Source organism: Pieris napi, chromosome 18 (assembly GCF_905475465.1).
Source record: "Pieris napi chromosome 18, ilPieNapi1.2, whole genome shotgun sequence".
In the NCBI taxonomy this organism is placed as follows: domain Eukaryota; kingdom Metazoa; phylum Arthropoda; class Insecta; order Lepidoptera; family Pieridae; genus Pieris; species Pieris napi.
The window spans coordinates 9,036,552-9,060,071 of NC_062251.1; the positions used below are offsets into that span (position 1 = coordinate 9,036,552).

General features: G+C 36.7%; 2 protein-coding genes and 1 pseudogene across 4 annotated transcripts; 1 reads left to right on the forward strand and 2 right to left on the reverse strand.

Moving 5' to 3' along the window:
- Positions 1-2,498: 2,498 nt before the first annotated feature.
- LOC125058595 (protein ANTAGONIST OF LIKE HETEROCHROMATIN PROTEIN 1-like) lies at positions 2,499-6,530 on the forward strand. Of its 3 annotated transcripts, XR_007118449.1 has the most exons (3): positions 2,499-2,924; positions 4,898-4,951; positions 5,499-6,530. XR_007118449.1 is itself a non-coding variant. In XM_047662701.1 (2 exons), exons 1-2 carry the CDS (start codon positions 2,641-2,643, stop codon positions 6,415-6,417), a joined length of 1,203 nt encoding a protein of 400 aa, XP_047518657.1. In that variant the 5' UTR covers positions 2,499-2,640; the 3' UTR covers positions 6,418-6,530. The 3 variants fall into 3 exon arrangements, 1 of the variants encoding a protein (XP_047518657.1); XM_047662701.1 differs by lacking the exon at positions 4,898-4,951; XR_007118448.1 differs by lacking the exon at positions 2,499-2,924 and having other exon boundaries at positions 4,719-4,951.
- LOC125058596 lies at positions 3,514-6,948 on the reverse strand (annotated as a pseudogene).
- A 4,603-nt stretch (positions 6,949-11,551) lies between these two features.
- On the reverse strand, positions 11,552-14,075 carry LOC125058763. The gene is made up of 2 exons (XM_047662918.1): positions 13,909-14,075; positions 11,552-12,700 (listed from the first exon to the last, which is right to left on the reverse strand). The coding sequence occupies exon 2, from the start codon at positions 12,695-12,697 to the stop codon at positions 11,723-11,725; it is 975 nt and encodes a 324-aa protein (XP_047518874.1). The 5' UTR covers positions 12,698-12,700; positions 13,909-14,075; the 3' UTR covers positions 11,552-11,722.
- Positions 14,076-23,520: the final 9,445 nt, after the last annotated feature.

Below are 23,520 nucleotides of genomic sequence, written 5' to 3' on the forward strand. Positions count from 1 at the left end.
TTGCAAACCAGAGCTTTGGCGACTGTTTCAGCGGTTATATCTTGCAAGGTGATTGCCTCGGGCCATCTAGTGAATCTATCTACGGCGGTTAGACAATAACGGTGGCCATCCGAGAGAGGTAGTGGTCCGATAAGATCAATATGCACGTAGGTAAATCTACCGTTTGGTAGCTTGAAGTTGCCCATCTGTGAAGTTACGTGCCGAGTGACCTTTGAAAGTTGACATGGGTGACAGAGCTTGGTCCAATCGCGACAGTCTTTGTTTACTCCTGGCCATACGTGAAGCTGAGCCACTAGTTTTGCAGAAGCTTTAGCGCCAGGATGGCTAAGTGAGTGCAGGCTGTCGAAGACTTATCTTCTGAACTCTTTTGGTACGTAAGGTCGTGGGTTTGGCGTTGATTATGCAGACGTGATCTCTCCCGAGCTTGGGCTGCTTGAACTAGGACATCAACAAACCTCTCATCATTCCGAACACAATTATTATATGGTGAGTTATTGGTCCGAACATCAGGTTGCATGTAAGCCTGATTAATGAAAGCCCCACCCATGTTGAAGGATATGATCTTGCCTTCACCTACCACATTGGAGTCCATGCTAGGAGATTGTATATCATTGAGGTCAATATTTCCACGTATGGACCTCTTTGATCTGCTCTTGTCTGATGATTTACATAGTGGCTCTTGGGCCCAGCCCCACAGCTTCTCAGCACGATCAATGCGGTCTCTAAAAATGCTTTCACAGCTGTGCAATCTTCCTTTGATCACTGTGATAAACGATGCTAACTGTTTATAAGAGTTACTCTTATCTGATGTTTCATCATCATTAGAGTCATCAATATGATCCTCAACTTTATGCTCCAATTTGATAATGTAATCTTTGACTGTAGTCAGTGTTTGTTGAATGTAATCAGCATCTAACCAGGGTGGGGATAACATGAACACGTGTTTCCAGGTGAGTACCTTGTGATCGTGATAGTATACCACAATCACGATCTAGAGATTTACTCTATCATCTCATATATCTCATCTGCTTCACCTTATAGTGTATCTTACATACACTATAAGGTGAAGCAAAGCACTTGTTGTAATCTGTGTGATCCAAAGAGAACCAATAACTGTTGTGCTTGTCAAAGACATATATATATATGATATACACGGTCACGTGTGTGTGCCCCCATGAAACTTTTTAATTTTTATCAAACTAGTATTGGGTAAATGATACATCATAAATTACATTTTTAGATTTTATTATTTACAAACAAGTGCTCCTGATTGGCATCGACCGGCTTTTCCTGGGGTCGATATATTCAGGTAAGAGGCACTTTTCGTAGAAATTGATTAATTTCGGTTTCATTTTTTGGCACCAAAAACCCTCGTCCCTTGATATTACTTCCACTTTAAGTGGAAATTGTTGACCAGTCCACACAGCAAAAAGACACAATTTCTTTTCGCTGAAACATAAAAAAATACTTGGTCACCTTACCCAAACATCACAAATCCATAAATAGGTATCTGATTTAATATAAATGACTACACGACATTCAGCCATCTGGTTTAATATTGCGCTCAATTACTTGGCTGGTTATTAGACAATGATTTAATTGGAAACCGGGGTTTAGTAAAAGCCTCTAATTTACTGATTAATTTACCCAGATGACTGCTAAATATATACTGATTTAAATTTAAGTATGAATAGCTAATTATACTAGCTGATAGTAAATACTTACATTGTCACGATTATTATTTTTTGAATCAACACAGGAGTCGTTATTGTCAGGAGATTCATGAGTACGTTGGTTTTTTTCCTCGTTAATCTTTCTCCTGGAAAACGTTTTATTATTATAACATTATTAAAATAAGTATTTAAACAAACATTTGTTTGTTTAAATACTTATTTTTTGACGTTACTTTTATAAATATTGGAAATTAATTGACATATTTTTATTTTATTTTTAAATGTAATACTATTGTATATGTAATGAATATTTACATCACAGATATAGATTTACATAGAAAACGCAAATGCATGTACTTCGCGTGTCCGAACCCCGACCAAGCGTCAAGGTCGATCGCCGCTAACTTCAGTCCACGCGCGTCATAAGAAAAGACTAACGGTATAATGTAAGCTGGTAGCAAAGCTAGTAACTAGTGGCATCGGCGGCATCGGTGTCTTTGAATCGGTTTGGATTTCCCGTCACTAAATTTCGGCTGTGACGTCACAATAGGTATTAAAAAGTCGGCACGCTTGGTTTCAATACAAATCGTGATACTTGCGTTAACTATGTACATCTATATCTGTGATTTACATGCTATTATTTTAGCTAAACATGCGAACTCTGTTGATATTGTAACACCAATTTTATACTATGTTTAAAACTAATAAATTATTCTTATTCATCAACCAAGATATTAATATATTATATAGTCTTTGGTTGTCAGTACGCCGTAATTGTTTACTAAACAGTAACGATGAACAGATTTTACTTACATACCAAATTACCTGTAAGGGCGCTTTTAGTGTCACGCGGATTTGCTCACGCACGCGGGATTGGACCGCATGCGTAAAATTTCACGCTGCGGATCATACGCAGCATGAGTTTCAGTTTTCTACGGGCTGCGTAACGGTATAGACGTGTTCAAAAATGATCAATGTCAGAAGAATATGTGTCGCTTACATACTTTACAAACGACGAAACAAGAAGACAAGAGTACATGTTGATCCCTTTCTTGAAAATAGGCTTCTTGCTGGGGCGTTTGTTACACGCTTTGGAAAACTACAAAATAATGAACGTAAATTTAAAAATTACTTTCGAATGTCCATTCGTTCTTTTGATGAACTGTTGTGTAAAATTGAGAATAAGCTACAAAAAAGCAGTTTACGAAGGATTACAATACAACCGATTGAGAGGCTCGCTATTACATTAAGGTAAGTTTTAAATTTTAAATATTTAATTTCCTGCTATGATTTAGTGGAAAGGGATTTGAACAGGTAGGATAAACGTTTTTTGACTTCAAATTACTGTCATGTGTAAATTTACATGTGCAAAAAAAAAATTTTGTCATGTACTCTGAAATTTCATTGTTCATAATTTCATTCAATTTCATGTTGAAATTTCATTAAATAAGATTATTTCACTCATAAAATGTCGCCATTAAAGTGGAATCATTCCTACCTTTCATCACACGCTACTTATTATAATATAGATAAAAGTTATAGGTTTGCACATGACAGTAATTTAAAGTCAAAAAAAGTCCTTAATTGGTTTGGGATTGGTACGTTCAACCTACATACACAATCCTTTTTTTTATCTGATAAAGTACACATGGCCACAGATCAAGTTACCCAAAACCAGCATAAATGGAACTCGCGCCTTGCGTATTATCATACTTAGGTAACCCGTCGGAGTCCCGCTTATACTGGATTTGAGTAACTTGATCTGTGCCGTGTGTACAACCGCACTCATATGACTAAACAAACAATTAGAGAGAAACTGGAGAAAAAAAGTTAATCGTACTCATTTTAATAAAAAGAGTTTTATTCATAAATTAAAAAATCAAATTTTACATCATTCATTTCTTTGTAAATTTGTATCCTGAGCGTTGACATTACTTTCGCCTGTAGATGATGTTGTTGCTGGGGTATAAATTACGTCATAAGACGTGATATTAAACAGGCCGCTTTCAGTCGAAATAAGAGTTTCATTGTCATTCACTGCAGCAGAACTAATAGCATTGTCGTTAAGACTCGAAGTATCCTGGATTATACTATTGGTTTGGTGACAATTTATCGGTGACAAACTGTCAAGCTCAGTAAAAGCACTAGAACTTGTTGTAGGTATGGGACTGTAGTATGCAGGTTGTGTTTGACTTTCCATTTCCATAACTATATTTAACACTTTTGTTCTGAACATTAGTTTTTGATATCTAGTGAATCTTTTTAATGAAGGCTGCAGAGACTGAAAGAAAGCCAAATCCTCACTTTCTAGCTCCAGTTGATTAGACTTTAAGCATTCTAATAACTGTGTCTCAAATTCAGATGGTGCTTGCTTTTTAGATTTTACTTGTTTTTGTTTTGATGTTGAGTGAGAACTTTCTTGACGTGAAGTATCTGGTTGCGTGGACTCATTAGGTGTTTCTAAATTACTTTGTTCAGACATTTCTTCACAGAGTGACTCTTCTCCAGCAGTTTCCGTTGTACTGTCTAAGAAAGTCAAAATGTCATAGTAAGAATATTTCTTCTTCTTCTTCTTACTCCCAGAGCCGGATGGCTGATTTTTTCAGATATCTTGTCTTTCTGGTAAGTGTCCCTTGCTGTTCGCCAGCGTTGTTGTATTTTCTTGTCTGAAATGACAAAATATAATAAGTAAGTGGCAAAAGTACACACAGTTTCAGATCAAGTTACCCAAAACCAGTACCAATAAACGGAACTTGCTAGGGCCTCGCCGGGCGCCGAGTCGTCTACGATAATAAACAACGCATGAGTCCTGTTTATACTGGTTTTGGGAAGCTTGATCTGTGGCCGTGTGTACAAATCTGATATTAGTTGGAAATTTAACTGCATTCGATTAAAGGCCCTCCTTAATTCACACATGTTGTCAACTTTACACTGTCTCATGAAGCATTAGATAAATCAAGCAATATATATATACCTATACAGAGTGGAAAAATAAGGCCGCAGTTGAAGGAAAAGTACCCTTAGGCGCAACGCAAACGGCGGTCAATTTCGCCGCGAACGATAGCGCAAAGTGAATCTTATACTAGACGCAGACGGCGCGGCCGGGGCGGCGCGGCGCAGACATCGACGAAATAATTCATTTTTTACAAAAATAATTAGAACTTCATTTAAGGATTTTTGGAAAAACACCGGATTGAATCGGGCAATTTGTTTATTTGTTACAGTAAAATTTGCCATCATCAAAATTAAGGTGAAAACTTCCGGAAGTCACTAGCGCTGTAAGTTTTTAATTTGTTTTAACAAAAATTTGCTTTATTTGCATCTGTCAACCTTCATGAAGGAGAACATCTTGTAATGTAAATATTGCCTGAAATAAACGATATTTCATTATATTATATTATATATATTTATTAGATTCCTTTCATTTGCCGGAAATTTTACCATAGGGGTTAATTTATACAGAGAAGATTTCTTATAAAATATTTACAGCATAGTTATGTGTCTCAAATCTGCTAAAAGTGGCCACTTTTAGCAGATATGAGATACATAACTATACTTCGAACTTTTCATATGAAATCATAACTGCATAAATACCCCCCTATGATAAAATTTTCGGCAAATCATAGAAATCTAACGTAGCTATAGTACTGTAGTTAAAACGAATTAAAAACTTCTAGCGCTAGCTACTTCCGTGCCCTTTCACCTTAAGGGTATTTATTTTTCTTCTGAAGTAAAATTCGAGCGGTGCATGCTTTCTTATGTCTGATGTCAGCATTATTAATATATTATGTTATCATATTATTAATATATTGTTTTTGTTTTCAGATATTTGGCAACTGGTAATACATTCACTGATCTACACTATTCCTATGTGATTGGAATTGCAACAATTAGCGAAATAGTAAGACAAGTTTGTTACATAATATGGATTGAACTAAAGTCTGAATGTATTCCACAGCTTAATGGGATCAAATGGAAAGAAATCGCAGAGGGATTTCTCACATATACAAATTTTCCTAATTGCTTGGGTGCAATTGATGGAAAACATATAAGAGTGATTCGGCCGCCGCACAGTGGATCACTATATTTTAATTATAAGAAATATTATTCTGTAGTGCTCCTCGCAATGTGTGATGCTGATTATAATTTTACATATATTAATGTCGGTACCAGTGGAAGCAACGCCGATTCAACCATCTTTAGAAGGAGTCAATTGTATACGAAACTGGAAAGTAACACGTTGGGTATCCCTGACCCGCAAGAGTTGCCTATTATTTGCCCCGAAGTAGCTTATCCATCTAGTGTAAGAGCAAAGTTGCCGTTCGTGATAGTGGGAGACGAGGCATTTGGTTTATCATCACATGTGATGCGGCCTTATGCTCGTGATAATTTACCTTACAAAAAGAAAATATTTAATTACCGTCTGTCCAGAGCTAGAAGGTACATAGAATGCACTTTTGGAATTATGTCAAATAAATTTAGAATATTTCACAGATCCATGAATGTCAAGTTAGATCTAGCACAATTAATAGTCAAGACGGCATGTGTACTTCACAATTTCATAAGGAAACGGGATGGCTACAAGGTCAGCCATACATTTGTCACAAATGGTTTTACGGGACCACTACCCAGGCAGCAGACTGAAAGTAGTAATACGTCGGCAAGTAATATCAGAGATATATTTGCAGATTACTTTATCAATGAAGGAAAAGTCTCCTGGCAACACCGATATATAATTAATTAACTAAACTCAAAAGGTTTTAGAAGGTTTTTGATGTTATTTGTGAATTAAATAATTATGCTTATATTAATAAAGTAATGATGCTTGTATAAATAAAATAATGAACCAAACACATACCCGCCTCTTTTCTTTCCTCTTCGCTCAAATTTTCGTAGTTAGGTGCCAATTCCTTCAAAATATCTCTCCATGCAGCCTCCCTCGCGTCCCTGTTTTTGTATAATTCATTGCGTTTATCCCACAAAACGGGCCGCAGATGAACTTCAATGATTACTCGTTCTGTATCGATTTTCATTTCGGTAGTACAATACGGCGCGTGCGCCCCGCTCGACTCTAAAATGGGCACTGAAGTTGTAGGCAGCGCTTACGCATGCGGATACCCCGCACCGGGGTGACGCCCCGCACAGCGCCCCGCGTCCCGCGTGCGTTTATCACGCTTTACAATAGATACCTATATGAAATTGTTCTTTGCGGATGCTACGCATGCGGTCCAATCCCGCGTGCGTGAGCAAATCCGCGTGACACTAAAAGCGCCCTAAGCGGATAAACAAATTTACTGATATGAACAATTCGGGTGAAAAATTTACGGCGTTTCTAAAGAAAATAAACTAAACTCTTTAACGCGCGATTTTACCTGAAAGGCGGCAATTCCTTTCTAAGCGGATAAACAAATTTACTGATATGAACAATTCGGGTGAAAAATTTACGGCGTTTCTAATTGAAATTAAACCTTTTGGCTCCGGACGAACGTGTGTGTAGTTTTTTTACTGTAGCTAGCAGTGGGTTTTGATGAGAATTTAAATTTAATTTAATTAAAAAAAAAAAAAAAGAGTCGCTGGCGGTTAAAATGACTTAAATTGAAAACTGAATGACCCTATATAAATTGACAACTGTATCGCCTGTTTAAAATGTATGAAATGGAATTTAAAAAGAATTTAGTTTAAAATAAAAACGAAATAAAATTGGCGCGTGACTATTAACGTTAAAATAATACAAAATTCGAAAATTGAACAATTAAAAGTGAAAATTAACTAAAAGTATCGCCTGTTTAAAATGTATGGAATGGAATTTAAAAAGAATTTAGTTTAAAATAAAAACGAAATAAAATTGGCGCGTGACTATTGACGTTAAAATAATACAAAATTCGAAAATTGAGCAATTAAAAGTGAAAATTAACTAAAAGTATCGCCTGTTTAAAATGTATGAAATGGAGTTTAAAATGAATTTAATTTAAAATAAAAACGAAATAAAATTGGCGCGTGACTATTGACGTTAAAATAATAAAAAATTCGAAAATTGAGCAATTAAAAGTGAAAATTAACTAAAAGTATCGCCTGTTTAAAATGTATGAAATGGAGTTTAAAATGAATTTAATTTAAAATAAAAACGAAATAAAATTGGCGCGTGACTATTGACGTTAAAATAATACAAAATTCGAAAATTAAACAATAAAAAAATGAAAATTAACTAAAAGTACTGACTATTGTAGATGGCTAGCCGAGAGGATGCTGGTTGACGCAGCAGCAGCGATTCCGTCGGATGAGAACACATCCCGATAAGCTCACAGTAAACAACTTTCAAACACAAAACCGTCGCGACAACACAGACTTCTTGACTTGTTATTCGCGGAGGAATAAGAAATTCCAAGTTAAATGAGTGGTTATTCGCGAGAGCGGAGATGACCGTTCAATAAGGCAGTTAGATTGAGACTGCGATAAAAAGGTTAGGTCAATGTACCTATAGGTGTTTAAGTAAAGGTTTACAAATTAGTTAAATACTTAAGCGGATGAAGTATAATAACGATGGGTTAGAGACAAAACAAGGAAAAATAAAATAATAATACTTGATTTTTTCTGGTTTTTTAAATATAAAGAAATAAACAAACTAATCGTATCTTCACCTACATAGTAAATATAATAATTGAAAATGCATAAACAATTTGCATTAATTCGTTAACTTGCCTGGCCAAGCTTTCTAAGGCGGTGAGGTAGTGGTCTGGAGGATTTCCAGAATGTTGGTTAGCTGAGGACGATGTAGCGGCGTAAACATTTGGTGGGGTTGGGGCTGCGATGGCTATAATTTTGTCAGCCAACTCTGAAAGTTTCTCTAGCGGCATATCCATATGCGATGCAATGATAGGTTGAATGTTATTGGGTAACCTATTGTGCCATGTTGATCTAATAAATTCGTCTGGTACCTGTGGTCCGGCCAAATGTTGTAGGTGACGAAGAAATTGTGAAGGCTTTCTAGTGCCGAGTTCTTGATTGTCTAAAAATTGCCTGATTCCTTCTTCGCGCGGTTTACTTAATCGCCTTATTAGCTCCGCTTTGAGGGTTGGTATTTGTTGTCTTTGGGAGGACTTTCTATAATATCCGCAACTTCAATAGCGAACTGTGGGTCCAGTTGGCTAGTCGCGTTATAAAATTTAGTCGTGTCTGACGTTATTTCCGCTAAACAAAATTGGCCTTCCAATTGAGCAAACCAGAGTGCAGGTCGATTTCGTAAAAATGGTGGTATTTTAATTCCAACCTTGAAAACTTCATGTGCACCCTTTTCCATTTTGTCCGTGTCCCCTCCGTTTTCGTCTTGCATGGCAAACGTGAAAAAGTGCTAAGACCGCGTGGCGTGTAGTTTTTCTTACTCTTATCACGTCGGGGTCACCAGTATAGTGTTCGCGTTGTTGTATAACCACTATATAAATAATAAAACTTGTGTGATCTCAACGATGTATATATTTTTCGTAAAAATAAACCGCGGCGTCGGCAGCGAGTTGTACGTGTGTCGCTTAAGAAATCGTGGGCCGTACTGGTTGTTTTCGTCTTGCATGGCAAACGTGAAAAAGTGCTAAGACCGCGTGGCGTGTAGTTTTTCTTACTCTTATCACGTCGGGGTCACCAGTATAGTGTTCGCGTTGTCGTATAACCACTATATAAATAATAAAACTTGTGTGATCTCAACGATGTATATATTTTTCGTAAAAATAAACCGCGGCGTCGGCAGCGAGTTGTACGTGTGTCGCTTAAGAAATCGTGGGCCGTACTGGTTGAAGGAGCGCGCTGTGGAATGCGCGTACGCCTCGCCCCCGCCAGCCGCGGAGAACAATAGACACGGTAATTTTATTGATGTTTTTATTTCAGCTACCAATGACGACGAGGACGCCACAAATACAATGCTACAATAGAATTCCATGCAAAAGTGAAAAAAATGGAAAAACAAGTGGCCCTATCAATAGAATTGAATAAAATAATTTTGTTGATTGGCATACAATGTGTACAAAAACTTTTGACAAGAAAGAAAAAGAGAAGGAACAGGACGATTTGGGTTCGTGATTGGCTAAGTAGAAGAGAAATGCTTGGAGCAAGTAATCGATTGCTAGTAGAAATGCGAGAAGAAGATCTTGATGGTTACAAAAACCATTTACGCATGTTACCGCACCAGTTTGACGAGTTACTATCTAAAATTGAAAGTGCTATAAAGAAACAAGATACACACATGCGAAATGCTATTCCACCAAAAGTGAAATTGGAAGTAACTTTGAGGTATCTAGCAACTGGAGATTCGTTATACACATTAGGAGCCCTTCACAGAGTTGCAAGATCTACTATAGCTTTATTTCTACCTGAAGTGTGTAATGCAATATACAATGCTCTGAAGGATTGTATGCGGGTAAGCAAAGTAAACTAATAATCATTAGTTAAAATCAAGTATTTATTTTTGAAAATTTAGTATAACATATCTTAGTTTTAACACATTTCCCATGCTTTGGTCAACAAATCTTGTTCGTGGACGGTAGAAGCTTGTTCCGATGATGCGTCAGGAAGTGTGTAAGTGATGGTATTTGTGTTTTCAGTAGATGGTAAGTAAGTCATTGATTGTGTGTTTGTCGAAGGAGGTGTGTAAGTCATTGTTTGTGTGTTTGTAGTAGGAGGTGTGTAAGTCATTGTTAGTGTATTTGTAGTAGGAGGTGTGTAAATCATTGTTAGTGTATTTGTAGTAGGAGGTGTGTAAATCATTGTTTGTGTATTTGTAGTAGGAGGTGTGTAAGTCATTGTTAGTGTATTTGTAGTAGGAGGTGTGTAAGTCATTGTTAGTGTATTTGTAGTAGGAGGTGTGTAAATCATTGTTTGTGTATTTGTAGTAGGAGGTGTGTAAGTCATTGTTGGTGTGTTTGTAGTAAGAGGTCTGGAAGTCTTTGTTTGTGCATTTGTTGTAGGAAGTACGTAAGTGAATTTATTTGTGTCTATAGTAGGGGGTGTGGAAATCATTGTTTGTGTATTTCCAGTAGGAGGTATGAACGTTATCGTTTGTGTATTTTGGTAATGGTGTCGACGTCTTGCTGCAGTCAGAATTAATTGGATCTCATTTTGTATGTCTAATGCCTCGTACAATGGTAGGGTTCGCAATTGCGCTGCAACATTTTGAGCAAAATAATGAAATTCATCATACTCATTGTTATTTGCATTAATAGCAGCACTAATATTTTCCAAACGATCGAGTGCGTAGCTTATCGGTTCTTCTTGTAATCTTCTTTTTCTGCTTCGTGTTGATGAGCTATTAGATGAACGTGATTGTGGTCTATTATCAACTGTTGCACTCGGGGAGGGTGACGACAGAGTCACCGACTGCGGCGTTGATGAGTTAGGATATGAAACATCAGGTTGTGAATCCTGCGATGTATCTTCTGCATTCTGTATCTGTAATAAAACGAATTGTCCGTTAAGTTTATAAGTTTCATATTAATGAAGATTTTTTTTCAGATTCCTCATCATGAAGATTGGAAACGCATTGAACATGGATTTAGAACCAAATGAAACTTTCCAGGTTGTGTTGGAGCGATGGACGGCAAACATATAAATATACTCGCTCCTGATGATACTTCCGACTACTATAATTACAAGGGCGCCCATAGTATTATACTTATGGCATTAGTAGATGATGACTACTGTTTTTCGTACGTTAATGTTGGGACTAATGGTAGAGCTTCTGATGGAGGTGTTTTTCAACAATCAAATTTAGCACAAGCCTTGGAAAATAATAGTCTTAATTTACCGAACCAATCAGTTATTGTGGCAGACGCTGCTTTTCCTCTATGTTCATTCTTTAGGGAATGACTGGGCCGGTAAATGAAACTCTTTAAGACTTCTTGTACAAACTTGTTTAATATGACCTTTCGCTAGTCGAGTACAAAGAGAAGTGATGGCGCACGTCGCCCCACCTTACAATTATTATAATGCAAAAATGCGCCTGATATAAACATTGCGCAATGTCGCAACATACTCCCGGCCGTTGAAACTCTTTCAACATTCTTCATTTAATCTTCTTGTACCGGCAACTTGCACAGCCGGACCAACGAACGTGTAATGCAGCCGCTGCTGGTTTTAATTTCTGCCACTCTGGCCACTCCATCTAATCCATTTATCAGCCGCTGCACTCGACCCAACTTCCAGCAGAGAGGGGCAGTATTGTCCTCGGCTATCAGCACTAGGTCCCCAATATTAAGATTGGCAGAGTTCTCTCTCCATTTAGTGCGCTGTTGCAATTCCACCACATACTCCTTTTGCCATCGTCTCCAAAAGTGCTGTCTTAATTGCTCAATTCTCTGGTACCTTTGTAAGTGACTAAATTTGAATTCATCAAGACCTTTAGAAGGCAGCGAAGTTAATGGTCGACCAATAAGAAAGTGTCCTGGGGAAAGGGTAAGAAGGTCATCGGGAGAAGATGACAAGGGACACAAGGGACGGCTGTTTAGGATTGCTTCTACTTGTGCAAATAAAGTTGATATTTCCTCAAAAGTAAGATGACAGTTTCCCATAACACGCCGTATATGGTGCTTAGCAGATTTTACCCCACTTTCCCAAATACCACCGAAATGAGGAGTATATGCCGGAATGAAATTAAATTTAATTGATTGTTGACTTGCAAAGTCAAACAGAGAATCTTTATTTTGTTTGATAAATGAACCTAATTCTCGCGCTGCAGCTACAAAATTGGTACCGTTATCAGAAAATATTTCCGTTGGTCGTCCTCGACGAGCAATGAAACGGCGAAGTGCCATTATATATGCTTCTTTAGTTAAGTCACTAACAGCTTCTAAATGTATACATTTGAAACGCAAGCAAACAAATATACACAAATAGCATTTAATTAAGCGGCTTCCTCGTCCTTTGCGATTCAAGATAAGAAATGGACCTGCGTAGTCAACTCCTACAGCTAAAAAAGGGTAATCTGGGGCAATCCGCTGTTCTGGAAGATTTCCCATTTTAGGTTGAAGAGTTTGCCCACGCATACGCCTGCAAATAACGCATCTATTAACTACCCGTTGAGCAAGACGACGCCCGTTAACTGGCCAGACAACCTCTCTCACAGCTGCAAGTAGCAATAAAGGACCAGCATGCATATGCTTTAAATGCTCTCGCTCAAAATATAATTGAGTAAGGCGGTTGTTACTATGTAATATGATTGGATGCTTTCTTTCATAAGAGTAATAATTTGATGCATCTAAACGCCCGCCAACTCGTATTATATTTTCATCAAGAAATGGAGATAAAGATAAAATTTTGCTTTTGCTATTCAACTGTTTACCCTTGATTAATAAATCATATTCAATTGGAAATGATTGCCTTTGGGCCCACTCATATAACTTGTTCATGGCGTTACTCAATTCGCTAGTTGATAGCGCACCTAGGCGTTTATTAGTTTTATTTTTTATATTAAATATGAATCGAAGCACATATGAAACTGTTCTTTGTAATCGAGTCAGTGAGGAGTACCTATTAAAATCAATAAATGATTCATTTATTACAGCCGAATTAACCTTAATTTCAGGTAAACTATTTAAATCAAAAGATTTTAAAACAGGCCATTTAGCCTCGTCTTCATGCAAAAAACTAGGGCCTAACCACCACAAGTTCATATTCAAAATATTCTTAGCTTGAATTCCCCTTGATATAAGATCAGCAGGATTAAATTCCGATGGCACGTATCGCCATGCTGAAGAAGAAGTTATTTCTTTTATTTCACTAATGCGGTTGGCTACAAATGTTTTCAATCTACCTATATCCCCTTTTATCCAGCATAACACAACACTGGAATCGCACCAATGTACTATCCGCGTAGGTGTAAACCTAATTGACTCTAACACCGATTTTGTGAGTTTTCCGGCAAGTAGCGCCGCACATAATTCTAGCCTTGGGATAGTAGTAGGCTTTAGAGGAGCTACCTTTGATTTACTGCATAATAATCGAACAGTGACAAGATTGTTGCTGCTAATTGTTCTCACATAAATACTTGCACCATAAGCAATTTGCGATGCGTCACTAAAAGAATGTAATTCTATGATCTGAGGTGAATTCCCCAATACTAATCTCGGAATATTCAATTGTTTTAAATACTTTAAATTATCTACAAAATTTATCCATTCATCTTTTATCTTCTGACTAACAGGCTCATCCCAGCCAATCTTTTGTTGCCATAGACGTTGCAACATTATCTTAGGAATAATAATAACTGGACTTAATACTCCTAACGGGTCAAATATTTTAAAAGCATTTGACATAATAAATCGTTTTGTGATTGGTGGTCCAGTTATATATATACTTTCTTTTACTGGTATATGAAAAGTGTCAGTAGAAGGAGTCCAACCTAAACCCAAAGTACTAGAGGATTCACTCAATATTAAATTATCTTGTTTGTTTATTTCAAATTTTGTAAAAATTGACGGAAAATTAGTTTTATATTTTCGTAAATTAAAACATCCTGACTTTAAAGCACATGATACAGCCTTTTGTATATAAATCAATGTTTCTGGATCATCAGCTCCAGTCAACAAATCATCTACAAGAAAATCCCTTTGGATGATGACCTTTATGAGTTCATCGTCTTGCTCTTGACCTATTTGCCATAAGCATCGTGTACTAAGGTAGCTTGCACATGCTGTTCCATATGTCAGAGTATTTAAAGCTAATGTTTGTATAGGCTGATATTCATTCGGTCTCCAAAGTATCAGCTGAAAATTTTTGTCACCTTCTTTAACATTTACTTGCCTATACATTTTTTCTATATCAGCCGTAAGTAAGTATTTATGTTGCCTCGCTCGTACTAAAATAGAAAAAAGACTATGTATGCTCGGTCCTACCTTTAATAGATCATTTAACGAATAACCAGTTGTAGTGGCTGCTAAACCGTCAAACACTACGCGCAACTTAGTAGACTCACTATCTGACCTGATCACTGCATGATGGCATAAATAATAATGTGGACCTTCATCAAATATCTTACCCTGACATAAAACTGACAGATGCCCTAATTCTTTATATTCATCAATGAATTTGGAATAGTCTATCTTTAATTGAGAATCACGCCTAAATCTTTTTTCTAAATTAAAAAATCGTTTTCTAGCTAAACCATAACTATTTCCTAAACAAGTTATAGCCCTTTTAAAAGGTAATTTTACATTGAACCTACCATCACTATCTCTAGTAGTGTTTTCTAAAAAATGCTGTTCACTTTCCCTATCCTCGCAACCTCTCCCACACACTGAGTTATAGGGAAAGTCCTCTATCTCCCAAAACTTTATCAACAAATCATCCAATTCATTATTTTGAGATGGTCCTAAGCATTGACTGCACAGTATGGCTCTGCTAGACCTTGCCGAATAAATAGGACCACACATTAACCAACCTAAATGGGAGTTTCTTAACTGTGGACCACAGTTGCCTAGCGAATATTGCCCATCTCTTATTATATCCCAGAATAAGTCTGCACCTATCAAGACGTCTACTGGAGCAGGTTGGTCAAACCTTGGATCAGCCAACTGCATGTTCCTAGGCAACTTAAATGTTATTTCTACTGGGCCTTTAGGTAATTGCCCTGTTAATTCTTTTAAAACATAGCAAGACAACATTGAACTGTAATTGCTGTTTAATGAATTTATTTGAATGTTACAAGTTTCAGTTACACTACTTGAACAGTTGCCAATGCCGATGACCTTTAGAGTGTCAACTTGATTAGGCTTTAATGACAATCTGTTCTGCAAAGATTTCGTTATAAAAGAAGCTTGACTTCCACAATCTAGAAGCGCGCGAACCTTGATCTTTTGCTGACCAAGTGGATCCGACACCTCAATAAAAGCAGTAGACAACAGTACGTGACATGTGTCTTCGTTAGCATAATTTACAAAAATATTTGTTTGATCGCTGTCTCTAGAAGGAGAACTTGATGTAGATGGGTTGGATGAGCAATGCAGCATACTGTTGTGCTTTTCCGTACATCCAGCCACACGACAAGGTCCCATACGACAATCATTTACGGAATGACCTTGCCTTAGACAAATCTGACATAGTTTATATTTCACTACGTCTTGCATTCGCTCATCTAAACCTTTGTCCTTGAAAGTAGGACAATCATATATTTTATGATTCTTATCACAAATTATACATAAAAATTTTGTATTTGATTGTTTATTTTTATTATTTTTATAACTAAAAAATGTTTTTATTTGATTTCTTTGTCCCTGTCCTTGTTTTAGAAATTGATTACTAGTGTTATAATTATTATTATAGTTAGAACGCACTTGAACATAAGGTTTAGCAACATTGATATCTGACTTGTTATTTCGATTTAAAGATTCTAATATATCGGCACGATCTATTAAAAATTTATAAAATTGATCCAGATTGGGTACATCACCATCTAAGCTACTGCGAACCTCTTCCCATTTCAATAAAGTGTTGTTATCCAATTTTGAAGATAACATAAACACTATTAATGTATCCCATGTATGCGTTGGTTGCCCTAAACTTGCCAAGGCACGCAAATCCTTTGTTACTTGATCTACCAGAAATCGCAAAGCACGCTCTGATTCTCGAGGAAGCTGCTTAATATTAAATATTGAATTTAAGTGATGATTAATAAGAATACGTTTATTATTATAGCGGCTACACAATAAATCCCATGCGCTGACATAATTGTTAGCAGACACCTCGAAGTTAGAAATAACCCTAGCCGCGTCACCTTGTAAATAAGAAATTAAGTAATGAAATTTATTAATTGGTGGTATACGGTCATTATTGTGAATTAAATTCTCAAATGTGTCTTTAAATTCTAGCCAACGGAAATATGCACCGTCAAATTTATTAATTTGTATCTGTGGCAATTTTAATCCCAGGTCAGTACAAGAATTAGATTCATCAACGCAACATGAAACGTTGTGCATTGAATTTTGCTTATGCTCACACTCAAATACCTTTGAAAACCTTTCAACTAAAGTTTTGGCGGTTGCAATGCTTATTATAATATCCTGTTCGATATTATCACGCTCATCAATTTCGGTTGAAATGTTTTCAGGACTTAAAACTTCTATTTCACCTTGCAAATCGTCAACCCTAACAGACAAAGCTTCAAATTTAGCTAATTTTAATTTTAACTCGGTAAACTCTATATTATTTAATTCCAGCTTATCATTAATACCAGTTAAATAATTTTTAAATTTTGTTATCTGTCCCTTAGCAGACGACCTTTTTATAATTAATTCTTTTAATCTTAACTTTGCTTCTATAGACATGATAAACTAGAATCAAAATAATAACAAACACTTAAAATGTTTAAATTAAACAAAATTGGCTCACTCTCCTCATTCGGTGGTACCTGTCACGCAATGCTTTAGTTGCTTATTCACGGCTCCCGGCCGGCGCAACGCAACTACCGCGTCGACGCGACAAAAAAAAATCTGAAAAAATCGGCAAATGCGCTTGAATCTAACTACCTAAACACGGAATTAGCTAGAGAGCAATTAGATACCTAATTAGTGTTAACAAAGTCTAAGACGAAATACTAAAACAAAATATAAATATATGATATAATATACATATATATAATATATGCGAAAATAATATTGTATATCTCCGTGTCTTTGGTATCTAATTAAATGTTATATAACGAAATCAAAAGATGAAACAACAATAAAAATTACACCAATTTTTTCCTTAATGTAGGTCGTAGATGTAGGTACCTCGTGCTATGAAAAATTAAATTTTTTAACCAATTACTTAATCTCACTACTTTAAAAAAGCTTATCAATAAAATACTTATTTGCACAATTAATTGAATTAAGGACACAGTTTGGAACACAAAAAGAAAGGGACAAGGAACACTTAACTTTTGGTAAAATCTCTCGATGTGGCACTTTAGCTGTACTACTGCTCGATTGATTATTTCTTGATTAATATTCTATTTCTTCTTTGATCCCCTCATGGGCCACCATGTTCATTCTTTAGGGAATGACTGGGCCGGTAAATGAAACTCTTTAAGACTTCTTGTACAAACTTGTTTAATATGACCTTTCGCTAGTCGAGTACAAAGAGAAGTGATGGCGCACGTCGCCCCACCTTACAATTATTATAATGCAAAAATGCGCCTGATATAAACATTGCGCAATGTCGCAACACTCTAAAGTCATATCTTATGAAGCCCTATCGAAGAACTCCAACTCGTAAAGAAAAAATATTTAACTACCGTTTATCGAGAGTCAGACGAATCGTTGAAAATGCGTTTGGAATTTTAGTAACAAGATTTCGAGTTCTTATGAATGCTATAGATATGACCCCCAAAAATGTCGATAGAATTACATTAGCTGCCTGCTCTTTACACAACTGGCTTCGGAAAACATCTGACATGTACATCACGCAAAGATGTGTAGACTTTGAAGATATACAACAACGACCTCGAAGGTCCCCCACCCATGAGCTCTGTCGCGACACATAGTAGGGCTCAGTAACAACGGCCGCCATCGACTGCAGGAACAAGTCCTGAGCCGCAGCGGAGCGCCTTAAATTCCCCTGAAGGAGGCTAGTAAGGCTGTCAGACATTTTATTTGTTTGACAGCTCTACACCAACCTCCATGGGAGCGTTCCCCACCACCGTGCTGGACGCTATAGGGGCATACGGGGCCCCCCTCCGCCTTGGAGGGTTGCAAGCCCTACCCCCCATTTTGTGGTCTGCCGGCTTTCCAGCCGCTGAGCAGACCACGCAATGCAGCTCTTTCGAGCTGCACTCATAGGCTTTGTGGCCCACAACCCCACATCTAAAACAAGCCTCCGCCATGTCCACCGCCAAGTCACAGGTGGCTCGCACGTGACCCAACTTCTGGCACTTGTAGCACCTCAAAGGGCGGTCCTCTTGGATTTCAACCCGACAGGAGCTCCACCCAATGAGGAGCTTCCCTTTGCACACTTTCTCGGCGTTGGCGACCGGACTCAGGAGGAACATCTCCCCTAAGCCTCGTATCCCACGCCTCAAAATCTTACCCGGCTTGGTCGCTGCGGCCAGGCACCCACCGCCTCCGTGACATCCCTCTCAGTGACGCTGTCGTCAAGGTCCTGAATAAGGAGGTCCGCACATTTGACGGGCCTCCCCACCAAGGCTTGCCCCAACAGCACCACACGAAGCCTATCCGCCTGGGCATCAGCCTTCTCCTCCCTGTCAACCCCCGACACCTCCAGCATCCGAGCTCCCGTTGCCGTTTGCCGGATGCTGATAGTGGCAATACCAAGCTCAGGCAGGCTTATACCATTCCTGGCCTTGGTCAGCACATCGGCATACGTTACAGTGGTGCAATGTGATGACCACTGCGGCAGTTTTCGGCGGAGTGAGCGAAAGCTGCACCCTGACAGACCTGTGTTTTTGTATTGTTTTAATAAGTTCAAATTCGGGTATTGTTTTATTTGTGCCTTTTAGTATTATCATGGGGTCTATGCGCTTTTCCTCTTGAGTGTTTATTTTTGTGTTTTTCTGTAATTGAGTTAATGTATGGGTTTTGTGTTCGTCTCTTTCGAATACGATCTTTAACTTGTTTTTAGACAGCGCGAGCGGGGTGATCTTTAAAGGGGCGTATCCATCCTGTCGGAAATTAACGGTTTTACTGATTTGTGTAAGTAACTGTTCTGCTGTGTTGAGACCCTCTCCGGACACTAGATGAAAGGGCCTGCAGGTGGTTTGGGGGCGGCGGCGGCCGTAACATAGGATTGATAAATCTTATGCGGGTCCGACGCCGCTGGCTGTAATTCCGTCGGTAAGGGTTTAGGAGATGCCTTAAGGACCCTGGTGTGTTTCTGCAAGGCCTTATTAGATTCGTCGAGTAGCCGAGAGTGGGCCTCGAGTTTTTGTGGTGTGTGGTTAGTTGTGTGGTGTGTATATGTGTATCGGTTGACGGTGTAGTTGTTGGAGGTGTAACCGTAGCTTTGGTAGCCTGTGATGTATGCGGTGCGGGGGCGGGAGGGTTGGGGCAGGTGGTAGGTGAGGGGTCAATGAGGCCGACAACTCCAAAGAGGCTTTCGATTGCCTCTGTGATTGCGGTTTTTAGTACCCCTTTTAAGTTGCGGGAGGCAGCGAGAGCTTGTTAGAGCTTGTATTAAATTAATTTGAATTAAATGGGTCTATAGTGTGTAATTTATGTTGGTGAGGATGTATTTATTTAAGGACAAAATAGGGCTTAAGCTGTTGGTCTTCTAATTATCTTCTAATATTTGGAAAATGTGTTTTTGTATTGTTTTGTTAACTTGAACTTAATTAATTGAATCTATAGTATGTAATTAGATTGGTGAAGAAGTATTTATTTGAGGTCAAAACAGGGCTTATGCTATTGGTCTTCTATTAATCTTCTAACGGTAATCTAGTATTTGAAAAATGTGTCTTTGTGTTGTTTTGTTAAATTAAATTTTATAAGATAGAATTTAATGAATTTATAGTATGTAAATTAAGTTGGTATGGAAGTATTTATGTAAAACAAAATAGTGTTTACACTATTGGTATTCTTATAATATTTGAAAAATGTGTTTTTGTATAGTTTTTATTAAATTAAATTGAATTAATTGAATCTATAGTATGTAATTAATTGGTGAAGAAGTATTTATTTAAGGTCAAAACAGGGCTTGTGCTATTGGTCTTCTATTATTCTTGTAACGGTAATGGTCTAAGATCCCGCTATACAACGACCTTCACCGAGATGCTTATTTAATGAAACTTATTTTATATATAATTTAATATGTCAATAAATATAATCCATATGGGTTGTCTAGCAAATTTCAGTCCAGAGTATTTTTAATTAATTAAAAAAAAATATATTTTTTTAAACATTTCACCGGTATGATTATTAGATAAATTCTATACCAATCGAAAGTATGAAGCCCATAGAATATGCAAAAGTTAGGTTGTTTTTAATCAATTAATTATTTATGTGTATATTTTTTATGTGACACTAAAGTATATATACATCTTTAGTATAAAAGAAGTTTTTAGTGATACATATATAATACTACCCTGATTAAAAATATTGATTGAAAAAAGTTCAAAAAATTTACTACATGCAAATTATAAAAAAAATTTTTTTTTTTAAATATTCATTAAACATACTCTGGACTGAAATTTGCTAGGCAACCCATATGGATTATATTTATTGACATATTAAATTAAATATAAAATAAGTTTCATTAAATAAGCATCTCGGTGAAGGTCGTTGTATAGCGGGATCTTATACTATAATCTAATATTTATAAAAACACAAAACAAGGCTTGCGCTATTGGTCTTCTAGTAATCTTCTAATAGTCTTATAATATTTGAAATTGTGTTTTTGTACTATTTTGTTAAATTAAATTGAATTAAATTAAATGAATATGTAGTTTATAAATTAAGTTAGAGGAGATAATTTATATATAAAAAAAAAACAAAATATAATAGGGCTTACACTATTAGTCTTCTGATTGGTCTTCTAAAATTGTTCTAGTGTTCTTCTAATATTTGAGAATTGTTCTATTTTTAGAACGTATATTTGTTTTATCCTTTTGTGACGACGCGTGACCTTGGTCCGACTTTTATATTTGAAATATTTTTGCGTTTTTCAAGTTTCCTTGTCTTGTTTCTATGTCTTCTTATGGTGTATAAATTATGAACTATATATTAAACTGTAGGTAATTAATGGCTCTATCTATTGAAATATAAAAACTTTTTTGTTGAGCGATAAAAGGGTTTTTTTTTTTTCTCTTTTTGCCCCTGCCTACCTCCCCGGCAGCGACTGCTCCGGGGCCGTGGAGCTGCGAACCCACCCCTCGACATTTGCCTATCAAGGACCTTTTTAGCTTTATTTATTCATCAAAAAATTACATTCATTTACATTTGTTATTCTTACATATTATTCATTTTACATTTTGTTTCTTACATGGTTGTCTTGTACATTATGTTTACTTAACATTTATTTTACTTAGTTTACTTTATTTTAATTCTTAAATTTCTAATTCACTTATTCATAGATTTACATTCATTTTAAGGTTTACATATTAGTTATTTTAACATGTTTTCCATTTTTCATTTTGTTTCTTGCATATTAGTCTTGTACATTGTTCTTACTCAACATTTATACTTCTTAGCTTATTCTATTTTAATTCTTAAATTTCCAATTCACTTGTTCATAGATTTACATTCATTTTAAGGTTTACATATTAGTTATTTTAACATGTTTTCCATTTTTCATTTTGTTTCTTACATATTAGTTTTATACATTATTTTATTTAACATATACTTCCTGGTTTACATTATTCTAATTCTTAAGTTTCTAATTGCTTTTTCATAGATTTATATTCGTTCTATGATTTACATATTAATTATTCTAACATGTTATTAATTTTACATTTTGTTTCTTGCATATTACTCTTACACATAATTTTACTCAGCATTTACTTCTTAGTCTACTTTATTTTAATTCTTAAGTTTCTAGTTCGCTTATTCATAGATTTACATTCATTCTATGGTTTACATAATAGTTATTTTAACATGTTTTTTATTTTACATTTTGTTTCTTACATGTTAGTTTTGTACATTATTTTTCTTAACATTTATACTTTTTAGTTTACTTTATTTTAATTATTAGTTTTTAATTCTCTTATATTGCGTTTTTGATTTACTTCACATGAAGCTATTCGTTAGTGATTTTATACATTACTTACTTAGAGCTTTGCGTTTATTGGTTAACTTTATTTTAATTCTTTCTTTTTCTAACACTTATATTCACGTTTTTATTTTTAGTTTATGTATATGTTAATAGTTTGTGCACATTATAATTTTACGTTTATTTCAGAGTTTACTTTTTGATAATACTTCTGTTTAATTACAGTTTTATATTTTGGTTATTTTGTATTAATTACATGTTTTGGGTACAGTGTTTTTACATTTTTGTTGTATCCTTACTATTATTTTATTTATCAATAGTTTGAGCGCCATTAAAACTTCTCGTCCGATCCAGAATCCGCTCACAAAATTTTTCCAAGGCCAATCTGTGCCCCGCAAGGATGTCGGGCAGCACATTACGCGCTATCCGCATTCCCGCGGTCTGCTCCAGATCGTGTCTTTGTATGGCGAATATGGGGCACTCTGTTAGGAGATGCTCCACCGTTTGTAACGTGTTTTCGTCGCATTCACATGCGGGACTTGGTTTTATTTTAAAACGGTGGAGGTATTCCGCGAAGGCTCCATGCCCTGTAATATTTGAGTCATTATAGAATTAAATCCTTTGGATCTTACAATTCTGTACGCGGTCTCCGGGTCGGGCAAGAACATCCTAGTTGTCGCCCCGGTTGTTTCATTGGACTGTTTCGTGACCCATTTTTGCACCGTGTTTTCGCGTATTAACTTTTTAACGTATGATATCGGGCAGCGGTCGTAGACCGGTTTCTGCTTTGCGCCTGTGGCTTCTTTGGCCAACTGGTCCGCTCTTTCGTTCCCCCTCCTCCCCGCGTGTGGTTTAACCCAGAAAAGTTTGATGTTCTTTTCTGAGTGTTGGATAAGAAGTTCGCGAATCTCGGTGACAAGGGGATCGAAAGAGCGTCCCCCCACAACCGCATCCAACGCAGACCTTGAGTCACTGTAAATGAGGACCTCAGTTTCCTTCCGCTGCACCGCTAGTTGCGCCGCTCTTTTTAACGCCATCAGCTCTGCTTGGTACACGGTGCAAAAATGTGCCAGATGCAGCTTTTGGCTCTTTATTTCAATGTCTCCTTTCCAAAGGGAGATCGCAGCACCCACCCCTTCTTCCGTCTTGCTACCATCCGTATATATTTGTAGAC

Bases quoted from the DNA above. Each gene is read 5' to 3' on its own strand.
- LOC125058595 (XM_047662701.1), top strand. From the start codon at position 2,641: ATGATCAATGTCAGAAGAATATGTGTCGCTTACATACTTTACAAACGA. The intron at 2,925-5,498 runs GTAAGTTTTAAA...TTTTGTTTTCAG, and splicing joins AGGCTCGCTATTACATTAAG to ATATTTGGCAACTGGTAATA.
- LOC125058763 (XM_047662918.1), bottom strand. From the start codon at position 12,697: ATGCGTGGGCAAACTCTTCAACCTAAAATGGGAAATCTTCCAGAACAG.